Source organism: Panthera onca, chromosome D3 (genome assembly GCF_046562875.1).
Source record: "Panthera onca isolate mPanOnc1 chromosome D3, mPanOnc1 haplotype 2, whole genome shotgun sequence".
In the NCBI taxonomy this organism is placed as follows: domain Eukaryota; kingdom Metazoa; phylum Chordata; class Mammalia; order Carnivora; family Felidae; genus Panthera; species Panthera onca.
The window spans coordinates 31,575,195-31,591,981 of NC_138350.1; the positions used below are offsets into that span (position 1 = coordinate 31,575,195).

Consider the following 16,787-nt stretch of genomic DNA (forward strand, 5'->3'; position numbering starts at 1 on the left):
TGTGCAAATGGACTTTTTTGCCATGTAATAAAAGCAAAGAAGAAAAAGCATGTCTGAATTTTAGGGAAATATATATTTTTTGGAGGTCAGATTTGCCCAAGGAAGGTCATATAATAATTATTCTGTCACTGTCAGTAACTCTGATCTCTTCATTATTTTCAGCTTTCCCCCTTCTACTTCCTTTTCATCACCATTGAAACATACTTAAGGCTCTGTAGTCTTGAAGGGTAATAAAATAAATAAATAAAATCTTACCTCTGCGCTGCTTCATGTCTGGCTGCTGTCACATTTCCCTTTGTCTTCATAAAAATTTCTTTTTTTCTTTAAATTTTATTTATTTAAGCAATTTCTGCACCCAGTGTGGGGCTCGAGCTCATGACCCCAAGATCAAGAGTCACATGCTCCTCCAGGTAAGCCAGCCAGGCACCCCTATTTTCATAACAATTTCTGATCATACTATGTACACATACTACTGTTTACTTACCCAGAGTGCCCTTGCTAAAGCTACCAGTAACCTCTGCTTCACTAAATCCAAGGTATGTGTCCTAGACCTTTCCTCACCCACGTCCAATACATATGACTGTGTCTTCCTTCTTAAAGTCCTAGATTTTTGTGATATCATCATTTGATTTATTCATCCTTCTGTCCCTTCCCCATTACTAGTGCTCCTTTACAGTCTTATATCTTGATTTCACATTCTCTGACCATTCATTAAGTGTTTGATTCTTCTTCCCTTGTGTGTTTTCACTCCTTCAGCTCTCTCATATATTCTCATGACTCTGTTGACCAATGATTTGCCAAGGAATCCCAGTTTATGACCCCAGTTCATGACTCTCTTCTGCAGTCCACTTAGCTGCAGATCTAACATCTGTGATTATGTTTCCCACAGGTATCTGAACTTACCATCTCTCTCTCTCAATCTCTTTTTCCTCCAATTTTCTATATCAGTAAATGGTACCACTTTCTCTACTAGTCCAAGCTAAAAACCCTAAGGATCACTTTGATTCCTTTTCCCTACATTTAATGCATTGCCAAGTCCTCTCTCCTATCCATTTACCTGTGAAGTTGTTTCAGATCCTCAGCATTTTCTGTCTAAACACTATTATCACCCTGGCCCAAGAAACCATCATTCCTGAGTTGGCCGCTACTGCAGTAGCCTCCTAATTGGTCTTCCCATATCTACTCTGGCCCATTTTTCATCTATTTTCCAACATTGTATTTTTAAGTACACTCTCTCTCTTTTTTAGTTAATAGAATATTTCTTTCAGAGCAGTTTTAGGTTTATAGAAAAATTGGTTGGCAAGTATAGAGTTCCTACATACCCCTTTCTTCCTCCAGGGAGGGGGGAGAGAGAGAGAGAGAGAAAGAGGGAGAGAGAGAGAGAGAGAGAGAGAGAATGAGAATGAGAATGAGAATGAGCAGGGGAGGGGCAGAAAGTGAGGGAGACATAGGATCCAAAATGGGTTCTGCGTTGACTGCAGAGAGTCCATTGTGGGGCTTGAACTCATGAACCATGAGCTCTTGACTTGAACTGAAGTTGGATGCCCAACTGACTGAGTCACTCAGGTGCCCTCCCCTGTTATTTAGAACTCACATTAGTGTGGTACGTTTGTTACAATTGATGAGCCAATATTGATACCTTATTATTATTATTATTATTATTATTATTTTAACAACTGAATTGCATAGTTTACATTAGGGTTCACTCTTTGTGTTGTACATTCTGTGGATTTTGACAAATATGTATGACATGTATCCACATTACTGTATCATGTAGAATAGTTTCACTGCTTCAAAAATCCCCTGTGCTTCACCTTTTCATCTCCTTTCTAGCTCCCCAAATCCTGGCAACCTTTGTACTTTCTCCATATTTTGTCTTTTCTAGAACGTCCTGTGGTATTTATCTTTTTCAGATTGGCTTCTTTTACTTAACAATATACTTTTAAGGTTCCTCCATATCTTTTCATAGTTTGATAGCTAATTTCTTTTTATTATCTCTGAATAATATCCCATTGTATGGATGTATCACAGTCTGTTACCCATTCATCTACTGAAGAACATCCTGGTTGTTTTCAAGTTTTGTCAGTTACGAATAAAGTCACTGTAAACATTTGTGTGCAGATTTTCATGTGGACATAAGTTTTCAACTTATTTGGATAAATACCAAGGAGCACAATTGCTTGATTTTATGGTAAGAGTATATCCTCAGTTGTGTGAGAAATTACCAGATGTCTTCCACAGTGGCTGGATCATTTTGCATTCCCACCAAACAATTAATGAGAATTCCTGTTGCTCCACATCTTCACCAGTGTTTGATGATGTCAGTGTTTTGGATTTTACCAATTCTAATAGGTGCATAGTGGGATCTCATTGTTTTAACTTGGAGTTCCCTAGTCCATTTAATGTTGAGTGTCTTTTCATGTTATTTGCCATCCACATATCTTCTTTGGTGAGTTGTCTGTTCCAATCACTTGCTCCTTGTGTAATAGAATTCATTTTTTTTCTTTCTTTCTTTTTTTAATTATTGAAGTAATCTCTACACCCAACATGGGGCTCAAACTCATGACCAAGAGTAGCATGCTCTTCCAGCTGAGTCAGCCAGGTGCCCCATGGGTTCATTTTCTTACTGATTTTTAGAGTTCTTTGTGTATTTTAGATACCAGTCCTTTATCAGTATGTGTTCAGCAAACATTTTCTCCAGTCTTGGGGCTTGTTTCACTCTCTGAACAGTGCCTTTCATGGAGCAGAACTTTAATTATATTGAAGTTCATGTTATCATTTTTTTTCTTTCATGATTGTGCTTTTGGCATTGTATTTAAAAAATTGCCAAGCCCAAGGTCACCTAGATTTTCTCCATGTTGTCTTTTAGTTTTATAATTTTGCATTTTCCTTTCAGGTTTATGATCTCTTTTGAGTTAATTTTTGGGAAAGTTACAAGGTCTGTGTCTAGATTTGTATTTTTGCATGTAGATATCCTGTAGTTCAGTACCATTTGTAATAAAGACTGTCATCTCTCCATTGAACTGCCTTTGTTCCTTTGTCAAAGTTTAGTTGTGTATATTTTTGTGAGTCTCTCTCTAGGCTTTATTCTGTTTAGTTCATCTATTTGTCTATTATTTTTCCAGTACCACATTGTCTTGATTACTGTGGCATGATATCTTTTATTTTTTTATTTTTAGAGAGACAGAGAGAATGTGTGCATGAGGGGGGGAGAATGGTGGGGCGGGGGGTGGGGAGGAGAGAGAGAGAGAGAGAGAGGGCACGAGTGCAGACCTCTATCCCACTACCCTGGGACCGTCACCTGAGCCAAAATCAAGAGTCTGACATTCAAATGACTGAGCCACCCAGGTGCCCTGGCATGATATCTTTTAAAAATGAAATATGATCAGGGGCACCTGGGTGACCCTATCAGTTGAGCATCCGACTTCAGCTCAGCTCATGATCTCTCAGTTTGTGAGTTCAAGTCTCACTCTGTACTGACAGCTTGGAGACTAGAGCCTGCTTCAGATTGTGTCTCCCTCTCTCTCTGCCTTTTCCCCACTTGTGCTCTCTTTCAAAAATAAACATTAAAAAAAATTTTTTTAGGGGTGCCTGGGTGGCTCAGTCGGTTGAGTGTCCCACTTCAGGTCAGGTCATGATCTCATGGTTTATGAGTTTGAACCCTCGTCAGGCTCTGTGCTAACAGCTCGGAGCCTGGAGCCTGCTTCAGAATCTGTGACTCCCCCTCTCTCTCTGTCCCCTCCCCAGCTCATGCTCTGTCTCTGTCTCTCAAAAAATAAATAAACTTAAAAAAAAATTAAAATAAAATTTTATAATAAAACAAAATGAAATATGATCAGATCATCCCACTCCCAAAACATGTCAGTTGCCTGCCATTGATTTTATGTGATGAAGGTTCAGGTCCTTCAGATAGCTCATATGAGGCCTTATGTTCTGTGCGAAGGACCCACTCTCCACTTCTCTAGCCTCTTCCTAGCCCTTCCTCTTGTCATTAGGATTTTTGTTTTCAATCACTCCTTTTTCTTCTTGACCTCCAGGCCTTCATACTCACTGTTTCTCTCTGGAATTCTACTCTAATTCCCTCTTCTCTGGTTAGCTCTAGTTGGTTTTCATGTCTCCATTTAAGATTTATTTCCTGAAGGAGGGTTTCCTGAATTTCTAAACTAGATTAGGGCTCCCTGTTATATACTCTCATAACACTCTTTCTTCTTTATTATAATGTTTAGCACAATTACATGACTTATTTATTATCTGTTTTCTCTAAGACAGAACTTCTGTGAAAGCCAGAGAGCTCACAGAGTTGTTTCATCATTGCTCTATCTCCATTGCTATATATACTGCTCTTGGTAAATACCTGTTGACTGAATGAATGAGTGAAGGGAAGGGAACTGTGTACACTGGACATTAGCTAGATTGATTAATGGAAAAATATACTTTCTTTGGATAGATTTTACTAGTTGTGAGTTACCACCATATTTAGAGATTGTAGCAGGAAATTTTATTAAATCTTTTATATTTTTGTGAGCAAGGTGGAAGAGTGTCAGATCAGTATTATAGGGTTACATTGTAGTTAGAGTCAGCATGGAAAAAATGCCTCTGGTGTTCTGAAGGGCTTCTTAGATGCAACTATCTTATTTAACATTTAAATCAGTTTTATGAAGATTCAGAAGGCATACCCAAATTGGCAGATTTTAGTTTAGAAATGATAGTAAATGAATTAGATGGCAGACTCTAGATTTTAAATGATGTTCCTAAGAAAAGCAAAAATTTTTTTAAATTTTTAAATGTTTATTTATTTTGAGAGAGAGTGAGTGCGCGTGCGCGCGCACACGCGCGCGCGCGCGCACACACACACACACACACACACACACACACACACACACACACGAGCGAGTGGGGGAGGGGCAGAGAGAGGGAGGCCCAGAATCCAAAGCAGGCTCCAGGCTCTGAGTTGTCAGCACAGAGCCCAACATGGGGCTCAAACTCATGAACTGTGAGATCATGACCTGAAGCAAAGTCAGACGCTTAACTGACTGAGCCACCCAAGTGCCCCAAAACAAAAGCAAAAAATTTTATTTATCAAAATACAAAGATAAAATAGATTAGAGATAATGTAAAACCCTTTACCAGGATTACATAACATCTTTACAAACACTAGGTACAATTATGTTTCAGTTGTTTTATTAATAGAAAAAGTTGGTTAACTATTATGTTGTCTGAATTACTTGTCACTGTGGTTGAATGTAAACCTAAAGTGTCAGCAATTTAATGAGTTTAACAAATCTGAATATAAAACTAGGTATATTTATAGAACTATTTGATGTAGAACAAGGAAGATGCCCATTTGTTGTTTCTTTGATGATTGTACTACACATGGAATGGAATTTAGTACTGAATAACATATTTTGGACAAGTATTGGCAGACTAGGAGATGTTCAGATGTGCACCTTGGTTATAGTAAAATTCTGGCTATGGAATTTTATAAGTGACAATGTCAGGTTGGAGTCCTGGCTCTGTTACTTGTTAATCGACAGTAAACAGTTTATTGACCCTCTTTTAAGTTCAATTTTCTCATCTTTAAAATGGAGATAATGTCTCCTTCACAGGATTGTGATAAATAAAGGAAAACATGTTCTAATAAAATGTTACACAAATATAAGGACATCTCATTCATCTCATTGGCAAAGGGACCTGAAGAGTTGAAGAAACTGTTTTTAATTTTTAGGCTGGAGAATAGGGGATTTTGGCAGTGAGGCACAATGGTGAAGGCAATAGCAACTACTGTTTGTTTGATGTCACTAAAGTGCTAGGCACCTTGCTTGACAACCTTGATATAAGTTGTCCCCATTTTATCAGATTTGGCATTAAAGACTTCTGTGCTATTATAACTCTCATGTGTTTAACCAAGATTTTAAAGCACATACTCTGTGTAAAGCAAAGTGCTAGGCATTGTAGCAAATAACAGGAAGAATCATACTTGATCCCTGTCCTAAATAACAGGAAGAATCATACTTGATCCCTGTCCTAAAGGAGTTTCTTTCTTTCTTTTTTTTTTTTTTTTTAAGATTTATTTGTTTTTGAGAGAGAGTGCAAGTGGGGAACAGGCAGAGAGAGAGGGGAACAAAAGATGGGAAGCGAGCTCTGTGCTGACAGCAGCGACCTTGATACAGGGCTCAAACTCACGAGCTGTGAGATCATGGCTTGAGCCGAAGTTGGACGCTCGACTGACTTGGCCACCCAGGTGCCCTGAAGTTTATATTTTAGTAAAGGAAACAAATATGGACTCAAATATTTTTAGGAAATGCAAGTCAAGTTGAAGAGGGGCCAGATAAAGTGAGTTAGCATGGTAAGAGGAAGACTCTATGTGGGCTCAGTGGGCTTACGCCAACCTGCGTGCTTTCCATGAAACATTGACATTAGTGGGTATGCTGTTGTTCTATAGTGAGGCTACTCTCAGTGATGGCATGGCTGGGTCTGGAGTCCAGAGAACACTCAGTTCCATTCATGTGTCTCTTTACCCCTGAGCTGTAGGGTTTTATAGCCAGCTATCACTAGCTGAGAGGTAATTAGTCATAATGTTGTAGCAGCCTTAAATTTTGGAATATGTGGTTTTATTTGATGCCTTCTTTCCTTCACCCTTTATCAGTTGATTAGGCTTAAAAACCACGGATTTCAATTGTGCTTCAATTGTTCCATTTAACTTTAAGGTTTTATGCTGTAATTCCCTGCTCATTTTAGAATCTCTGGAAGCCTCTGGGGTTGGGGTGTGATGCCAATGTGACAGGACATGAAGGATGATTTTCCAGCTGCCTGGAGACTGGTCATTCAAAGGAATGACATTGTTGTTTCCCTTGGGTTTCTTAACATTTCCAAAGGTTTTGGCAAAGGAACTTCTAAAATTAGTACAAGTAAGTATATATCTAGGCAAGCTAGTATGTCTAGGTACAGTTATGCTTTGATTATTGTTCTTGTGGTCACCCTTATTCCATAGCTGCAGACTATCTGAAGAACTGGGTATATATTTTAGCAAAAGGTTAAAAGTTACCTCAGTCCAGAAGTAGTAGTGAGTCATCTGGTGTACATGTCAGACTACTCATGCCCAGCCATATATGCTATGTTTCCAAGAGATTGGGTTAAATATAGAATTACTTTGTGGTTCAGATTTAAATCAGGAAAGATGAATAGATTTAGGACATTTAAACCAGGTTAGACATAATTTATCCTTTAGCTAGAAAGTTTCAGAGGCTATTCAGGGTTGGATCACCACTCTAGTGGTCTGTTGAAATGAGAGAGATTAAAGTGACAGGTATTTTTGCCTATATCCATAAATTCCATATCCAACTTTCAACCATACAGATATGAGTTGAAGGAATTTATATTTTGGTTTATTCACTCATTAACTGTTAAGTCTTTGCTGTTTATTAAATAATGTAAAGACCTAAAGATGAATCATAGAGGACTTTACCTTCAAGGAGGTTAATCTTTTTGGGGAATTAAGATATGTACATAATTAACTATTATCCAAGTTAAAAAGTGAAATGTACTGCATAAAGGTACAAGTCAATGTCATGGTGATTTTGAAGGGAAAAATGATTGTTTTCATCAAGGAAGAACAGTGGATAGAGACTGTGATGTGATATAACAGCTGATAGTTGTTAATCAGGGTTAGCAAGTCATTATGGAAGGGATTCCTTTGAGCAGGGAGATGGAAAAATGAATAGGATTTGGACATACAAAAGTACAGGAGAAAGTCCATGTAGAAGGTAGGAACAATACTGAAAAATGTCATAGAGACAAAGTATAAAAAGCATATAAAGGAAAGAATAAGAAATCAGTACAGTTGGACAATAGTGTACATGAGTGATAATAAAAAAAAACTACATTGAAGAGATGAATTATAGTAAGATGAGAAACTGTGTTTGTTATTTAAAGCCTACTCTTTGGGGCGCCTGGGTGTCTCAGTCGGTTAGACGTCCGACTTCAGCCCAGGTCACGATCTTGCGGTCCGTGAGTTCAAGCCCCGCGTCGGGCTCTGGGCTGACGCTCAGAGCCTGGAGCCTGCTTCTGATTCTGTGTCTCCCTCTCTCTCTGCCTCTCCCCTGTTCATGCTCTGTCTCTCTCTGTCTCAAAAATAAATAAACGTTAAAAAAAAAAATTAAAAAAAAAAAAAAAAAGCCTACTCTTCACCCTGGGAATGTCTGCCTAGAAGACACACCTTTTACCATGACTGTGGTAAGTAAAATTGCTCGTTTTGAGTAGGACCCAGAACAAGAGAAGGCTCTGAAACAAGTCCTGTTGCTGTGCAAACTGCTCTGTCACTTGGGCCATATGGTCCAGCAAATCCAATGGTGCTTGAATTGGCAAGTAGATAGATGCTGTTTGGAGCTTTTGGCAAGCTCCAGTAGGTAAATGGCCGTGTAGATCCTTAGGATTTTGGAGTAAAGCCCTGTTATTCTTTGTGCATAACTATTCTCCACTTGAGAAACAGCTCTTGGTCTGCTACCAGGCCATACTACAGACTGAACACTTAACCATGGGCCACCAAGTTACTATGTGACCTGAGTTTCCCGTCATGAACTGGGTATTATCTGACCCTTCAAGCCATGAGGAGTGTGTATAGCAGCACTCCATCATCATTTGGAATGGTGTATATGTGATGGGGCACAAGTAGGCCCTGAAAGCACTGCCTGAATGTACTTCTGCTACACTTCCTTGTCTTCCTAGCCTATACCTGTCTGCCTTCTGGGGAGTTCTATAATCAGTTGGCAGAAGAAAAGAAGACTGGCGCCTGGTTTACAGATGGTTCTGCATAATATGCAGGTGCCACCTGGAAGTGGACAGCTGTAGCAATATATGTCCTTTCAGGGATATCCCTGAAGGATAGTGTCGAAGGGAAATCCTCCCAGTGGGCAGAACTTTGAACAGTATACTTGGTTGTGTACTTTTTTTTTTTAATTTTTTTTAACGTTTTATTTATTTTTGAGACAGGGAGAGACAGAGCATGAACAGGGGAGGGTCAGAGAGAGGGAGACACAGAATCTGAAACAGGCTCCAAGCTCTGAGCTGTCAGCACAGAGCCCAACGCGGGGCTCAAACTCACGGACCACGAGATCATGACCCGAGCCGAAGTCAGCTGCTTAACCGACTGAGCCACCCAGGCGCCCCAAGTTGTGTACTTTTACTTGGAAGGGACATGACTGTAATATTGGTGACAAGGAAATCTGAGGAAGAGATATGTGGTTAGATTCTCTGGACAAAAAATGGGAAGATATTTGTGTCCCATGTGAATGCTTACCGAAGAGTGCCCTCAGCAGAGAAGGATATTAATATTCAAATCGATGGGATGACCTTTTCTGTGGATACCAGTCAGCCTCTTTTCCCAGCCACTCTGTCATCTTGCAGTGGTCTTGTGAACATGGCTAGGGATGGGGATTATGCCATCAACATGGATTTCCACTCACCAAGGTTCACCTAGCTATAGCCACTGCCTAGGGCCCAATCTAACAGCAAGGAGAGATCAATACTAAATTCCCAATATGGCTCTGTTACCCTGGACAAGAGCTGTTACCCAGCTCCCTGGTGGCAGGTTGATTACATTGGATCTCTTCCATCATAGAAGGGGCAGCATTTTGTTCTTACTGGAAGAGTGACTTACTCTTTTTTTTTTTTTTTTTCAGAGAGTGTACAACAGAGAGCTTTTATTGAATAGTAATAAAACAGGAACCTTATGTTTACCCTAATTTCTTTTTTTTTTAATATGAAATTTATTGTCAAATTGGTTTCCATACAACACCCAGTGCTCATCCCAAAAGGTGCCCTCCTCAATGCCCATCACCCACTTTCCCCTCCCTCCCACCCCCCATCAACCCTCAGTTATTCTCAGTTGTCAAGAGTCTCTTATGGTTTGGCTCCCTCCCTCTAATTTTTTTTCCTTCCCCTCCCCCATGGTCTTCTGTTAAGTTTCTGTTAAGTTTCACATAAGAGTGAAAACGTATGGTATCTGCCTTTCTCTGTATGACTTATTTCACTTAGCATCACACTCTCCAGTTCCATCCACGTTGCTACAAAAGGCCAGATTTCATTCTTTCTCATTGCCACGTAGTACTCCATTGTGTATATAAACCACAATTTCTTTACCAATTCATCAGTTGATGGACATTTAGGCTCTTTCCATAATTTGGCTATTGTTGAGAGTGCTGCTATAAACATTGGGGTACAAGTGCCCCTATGCATCAGCACTCCTGTATCCCTTGGGTAAATTCCTAGCAGTGCTATTGCTGGGTCATAAAATAGATCTATTTTTAATTTTTTGAGGAACCTCCACACTGTTTTCCAGAGTGGCTGCGCCAGTTTGCATTCCCACCAACAGTGCAAGAGGGTTCCCGTTTCTCCACATCCTCTCCAGCATCTATAGTCTCCTGATTTGTTCATTTTAGTCAAGGAGTGACTTACTCCTGATGTAGATTTGCCTTCCCTAGGCATACAGTGCTTCTGCCAAAACTATCATTCTTGGATCTACAGAATGCCTTACTCACCATCATGGTAATTCACACAGCATTACTTCTGATCAAGGAATGAAATAGGAAATTAGGTGTAGCAGTGGGCCTGCTCACAGAATCCACTGGTCTTACTATGTTTCCTACTATCCTGAAGCAGTGGACTTGATAGAATAGCAGAATGGACTTTAAGGAGACTTAAAGAGATGTATATGTGTGCCAGATTCACAAGAGGTACACTTGTGATGGTTAATTTTATGTGTCTTCTTTTATTATTAATTTTCTTATTTGAGGGTAGTTGATACACAATGTTATATTAGTTTCAGGTGTACAACAGTAGTGATTGGACAGGTATATACATTATGCTGTGCTCACCACAACACTGTTACAATATCAATGACTATATTCCTTATGCGGTACCTTTTATGTGACTTATTCATTCCTTAATTAGAAGCCTTTATGTCCCATTCCCCTTCACCTATTTTGCCCACCCCCAGCTCCCTCCCCTCTGGCAGCCACGAATTTGTTCTTTGTATGTACAGGTCTGATTCTGCTTTTTGTGTGTTTATTCATTTGTTTTGTTTTGTTTTGTTTTGTTTTTAGATTGCACATATAAGTGAAATCATATGGCATTTGTCTTTCTCAGTCTGATTTATTTCACATAGCATAATAACCCTTTAGGTCCATCCATGTAGTTGCAGTGGCAAGATTGCATCCTTTTTTATGGCTTTGTAATATTCTGTTATATATATATATATATATATATATATATATATATATGCATATATATATATATATATATATATATATATATATATATATGTATGTGTGTGTATGCATGTGTATATACATACCACATCTTCCTTATCCATTTGTCAGTGGTTGCTTCCATATCTTGGCTATTGTAAATAACTCTGCAATAAACATAAGGATACATATATCTTTTCAAATAAGTGTTTTTGTTTTCTTTGGGAAAATATGCAGTAGTGGAATGACTAGATTGTGTAATAATTCTATTTTTAATTTTTTGATGAACTCTCATACTGTTTTCTATAGTGGGTAAACTAATTTACATTCTACCAATTGTGTGTATGAGGGTTCCTTTTTCTCCATATCCTTGCCAACACTTGTTATTGTCTTTTTTATTTTAGTCATTTTTTATTTTAGTCATTTTTTATTTTAGTCATTCTGACAGGTGTGATGGTATCTCATTGTGGGTTTGATTTGAATTTCCCTGATGATTAGTGATATTGAGCATATTTTCATGTTTCTATTGGCCATCTCTGTGTCTTCTTTGGGAAAATGTCTATTTAGGTCGTCTGTTCATTTTTTGATTGGATTGGGGTTTTTGTTGTTGTTGCTGTTGTTTTGATGTTGAGTTGTATAAGCTCTTTACATGTTTTGGATATTAACCCCTTACTGGATATGTCATTTGCAAGTATCTTCTCCTATTTAGTGGGTTGTCTTTTTGTTTCGTTGATTGTTTCCTTTAGGCTGCAAAATCTTTATTTTGATGTGGTCCTGATTATTTTTGCTTTTGTTTCCCTTCAACTTTGAAAGCAGGGAGTAGAGTTCCAAGTCACACGATACAAATGGATGAAAATATTCTGTATTTTCATTGGGAAATAGTAAAAAAAAAAAAAAAAAAAAAAAAAAGTATTGGTTCAAAACTAGAAGTTGAGAAATTAAGCCTTATATACATTTTGAAACTTGTGTTGAGAAAATATTATTTCAGTTGATAAGGTAGATTTCAAATTTCGTAGAGATTTTTTTGAGTGAATGCCTCAATGCTTTTAAGGGCTGGAGAGTATATGATGACGATGACTCTGTTGTGCTTAACTTATCTTTAAAACTTCTGACTTTTCCTTTTCTTTGATACCACATAAATAAATTAAAAAAAAAAAACAAAAAAACAGCATTGTGGTGCGCCTGGGTGGCTCAGTCAGTTGGGCGACTGACTTCGGCTCAGGTCATGATCTCACGGTTTGTGAGTTCGAGCCCCGTGTTGGGCTCTGTGCTGACGGCTCAGAGCCTGGGGCCTGCTTCAGATTCTGTGTCTCCCTCGCTCTCTGCCCCTCCCCCACTCATGCTCTGTCTCTCTCTGTCTCAGAAATAAGCATTTAAAAAAATATATTTAAAAAAAAACGGCATTGTATAGATTTTTCACCTCTTTGGCTAGATTTATCCCTAGGTATTTTATGGTTTTTTGGTGCAATTGTAATTGGGATCGATTCCTTGATTTCTCTGTCTGTTGCTTCATTATTGGTGTATATGAGTGCAACCGATTTCTGTGCATTGATTTTATATCCTGCAACTTTGTTGAACTCATGGATCAGTTCTAGCTGTTTTTTGGTGGAATCTTTTGGATTTTCCATATAGAGTATCGTGTCATCTGCGAAGAGTGAAAGTTTGACCTCCTCCTTGCTGATTTGGATGCCTTTTATTTCTTTGTGTTGTCTGATTGCTGAGGCTAAGACTTCCAATGCTATGTTGAATAACAGTGGTGAGAGTGGACACCCCTGTCTTGTTCCTGACCTTAGGGGGAAAGCTCTCAGTTTTTCCCCATTGAGGATATCAGGGGTAGGTCTTTCATATAGGGCTTTTATGATCTTGAGGTATGATCTTTCCATTCCCTACTTTCTTGAGGGTTTTTATCAAGAAAGGATGCTATGTTTTGTCAAATGCTGTCTCTGCATCTATGGAGAGGGTCATGTAGTCTTGTCCTTTGTTTTATTGATGTGATATGTCACATTTATTGTTTTGCAGTTATTGAACCAGCCCTGCATCCCAGGTATAAATCCCACTTGCTTGTGGTGAATAAGTTTTTAATGTATTGTTGGATCCAGTTGGCTAGTATCTTGTTGTTTTGCATCCATGTTCATCAGGGAAATTGGTCTGTAGTTCTCCTTTTTAGTGGAGTCTCTGCCTGGTTTTGGAATCTAGGTAATGCTGGCTTCATGGAAACAGTTTGGAGGTTTTCCTTCCATTTCTATTTTTTGGAAGAGCTTCAAGAGAATAGGTGTTAACTCTTCTTTAAATGTTTGGTAGAATTCCCCTGGCAAGCCATCTGGCCCTGGACTCTTGTTTTTTGGGAGATTTTTGATTACTAATTTGATTTCTTTACTGGTTATGGGTCTGTTCAAATTTCCTATTTCTTCCTGTTTCAGTTTTGGTAGTTTATATGTTTTTAGGAATTTGTCCATTTCTTCCAGATTGCCCATTTTATTGGCATATAATTGCTCATACTATTCTCTTATTATTGTTTGTATTTCTGCTGTGTTGGTTGTGGTCTCTCCTCTTTCATTCTTGATGTTATTTGGGTTCTTTCCTTTTTCTTTTTAATCAAACTGGCCTAGGGGTTTATCAATTTTGTTAATTCTTTCAGAGAACCAGCTCCTGGGTCCATTGGTCTGTTCTGTTTGTTTGGTTTCAATAGCATTGATTTCTGCTCTAATCTTTATTATTTCCTGTCTTCTGCTGGCTTTGGGTTTTACTTACTGTTCTTTTTCCAGCTCTTTAAAGTGTAAGGTTGGGTTGTGTATCTGTGACCTTTCTTCCTTCTTTAGGAAGGCCTGGATTGCTATATTACTTCCCTCTTATGACTGCCTTTGCTGGGTGCCAAAGGTTTTGGATAGAGAAGAATTGTTTATATGTGATCTTTCTAAGCAGAAAAGAAAGGCTCTATTGAGGAATAACATAGAATTCCCTATATTAACACAAGTCTGGAACATTTATCAGGGTTATATTAGGCAGTGATACATACCCAGTGTTCCTAAATTCGTATTTATATTTTCAAAGGTAATATTGGTGGAGGTGACAGGATAGGGAGGATTATCTATGCATTACACTGAAATCAGAGTTTGAAAAAGTCTCTCACTTATTTGTATCATATGAGAGATGTGTGTTTTCAATAATTAAATGTAACTCACTGGGCAGTGTTTATATGGTTATGAGTAGATTTGTTTGTTTAAACTTAAGTTAGCTGCTACTAATAATTGAGTTTGCAGTCTCTCACATTCCTGGGGTGTCTGTGAAATAGACATTGATAAACACCAGTGTAAAAGTTCTGAAAGAATATGTGCTTTGATAGCTCTGTCTGTTCTCAGAAATATCTTTTGGAAATGTGGATAATCCACCTGGTTAGTATTTTATATGAATGGATAATACAGATTTTAGTTTATAGTATAAATCTAAGAAAACAAAAAGAGTTCATGTATTGTATATACTGGATTGAAGAAGTCACACAAAAATTTCCATCTGGGATTTTTTTTTTAATGCATAGGTGAGGCTTACCTGTCTCCTCAAATCTAATTTATTACCTGTTTCTGCAATGGAATAGATTATGCTTAGCTTAAGTGTCATACTAAATATTTTATGCCTTACAGTTAGTTCTATAAAGCTATTTAGTCCATCTTCATTAATCACCTTTCTTTAATGTCCCTAGGTTATTGAATCTTTGGGAATTGTTATTTATAAAGCACTGGACTATGGTTTGAAGGAGAATGAAGAAAGGGAGTTAAGCCCACCCCTAGAGCAGCTCATTGATCACATGGCCAACACGGTCGAAGCTGATGGCAGCAATGATGAGGGCTATGAGGCTGCGGATGAAGGCCTGGAAGATGAAGAAGATGAAAAGAGAAAAGTCTCAGCCATCCGGTCATATAGAGATGTCATGAAGGTAAAGAGGCAGTTTACATAGTACTTGTTTTTAAGAGTTATTTCATTTTAGATTCTTAACTGTAGAGCACAAATTGATGGTTTACCAGAGGGGAGGTGGACAGGGGGATGGGTGAAACAGGTGATGGAGATTAAGGAGTGCACGTGTTGTGATGACAACAGGTGTATAAGTGTTGGATCACTGTATTATACACCTGAAACTAACATTAACAACGTGTATTAACTAACTGGAATTTAAATGAAAACTTTTTTTAAAAAAGCATTTGGGGAAAAAATAAGTTATAAACTATAAAAAGTAAATGGGAATTCAGCATTTGATCATAGTTTGTAGATCTTTAGCTATAAGTGAAATGAATAAGGAACTAAAATACTCCTGGTTTTGTGATTTGTTCATAGCTTCAACATGGCCTTTTGTGATTAAATGATAACTCTCAAAAAACCACTTTTAGATATTATATGCTCCTAATATTACATATTATACACCAGCTTAACTGCACATTATGTCTTTTTTTTCCAATATATGAAATTTATTGTCAAATTGGTTTCCATACAACACCCAGTACTCATCCCAAAAGGTGCCCTCCTCAATACCCATCCCCCACCCTCCCCTCCCTCCCACCCCCCATCAACCCTCAGTTTGTTCTCAGTTTTTAAGAGTCTCTTATGCTTTGGCTCTCTCCCACTCTAACCTCTTTTTTTTTTTTTTTTCTTCCCCTCCCCCGTGGGTTTCTGTTAAGTTTCTCAGGATCCACATAAGAGTGAAACCATATGGTATCTGTCTTTCTCTGTATGGCTTATTTCACTTAGCATCACACTCTCCAGTTCCATCCACGTTGCTACAAAAGGCCATATTTCATTCTTTCTCATTGCCACGTAGTATTCCATTGTGTATATAAAGCACAATTTCTTTATCGATTCATCAGTTGATGGACATTTAGGCTCTTTCCATAATTTGGCTATTGTTGAGAGTGCTGCTATAAACATTGGGGTACAAGTGCCCCTATGCATCAGTACTCCTGTATCCCTTGGGTAAATTCCTAGCAGTGCTATTGCTGGGTCATAGGGTAGGTCTATTTTTAATTTTCTGAGGAACCTCCACACTGCTTTCCAGAGCGGCTGCACCAATTTGCATTCCCACCAGCAGAACTGCACATTATGTCTTGAGTTGACTTCTGCATTTTCTTTTATGGACTGAATAACAACTGTGATCTAATTTATATGAAGATTCTGAATCTGAAGTATCACAGCTGATTGTGTAACTTTGTTTTCTTGACCTACTCAGTGCTATGTATATGTAATGAAACAAGTTCTGTAGCTTGAATTGAAAATTTCTTCTTAAATTTTTGTGTGTACTTGAAGAACATAATTTCTATAATGCTAAATGTACAGAGATTAAAATTAAGATTTGTCAGTGTAGTCTTAAAAGAGAATTCTGTTTAGAGCTATTTGTATATGGTGTTTACTAGATTTTGTAAGCAATACTGGTTATATATCACTTATTTTACAACTTTTTAAAAAACATCCCAGAGAAAAGAATAGAGAGAAACTGTGAAGATAGTAGTTTCCAGGTGTACTGAAGCATACCCTGCTCCTTGTTCCTTCTTAGATGATAAA

The 16,787-nt window shown here is 38.1% G+C and overlaps 1 protein-coding gene across 5 annotated transcripts in view; it reads left to right on the plus strand.

The window, feature by feature from the left end:
- The window catches only part of SPIRE1 (spire type actin nucleation factor 1), a 199,600-nt gene that overhangs the window by 68,873 nt on the left and 113,940 nt on the right, over nucleotides 1-16,787 (plus strand). For all 5 annotated transcript variants that reach the window (XM_078435445.2, XM_078435446.2, XM_078435447.2 and 2 more), the window contains exon 3: nucleotides 14,941-15,174. In XM_078435445.2, coding sequence (XP_078291571.1) covers nucleotides 14,941-15,174 — 234 coding nt within the window. The remainder of the gene's footprint in view (nucleotides 1-14,940; nucleotides 15,175-16,787) is intronic.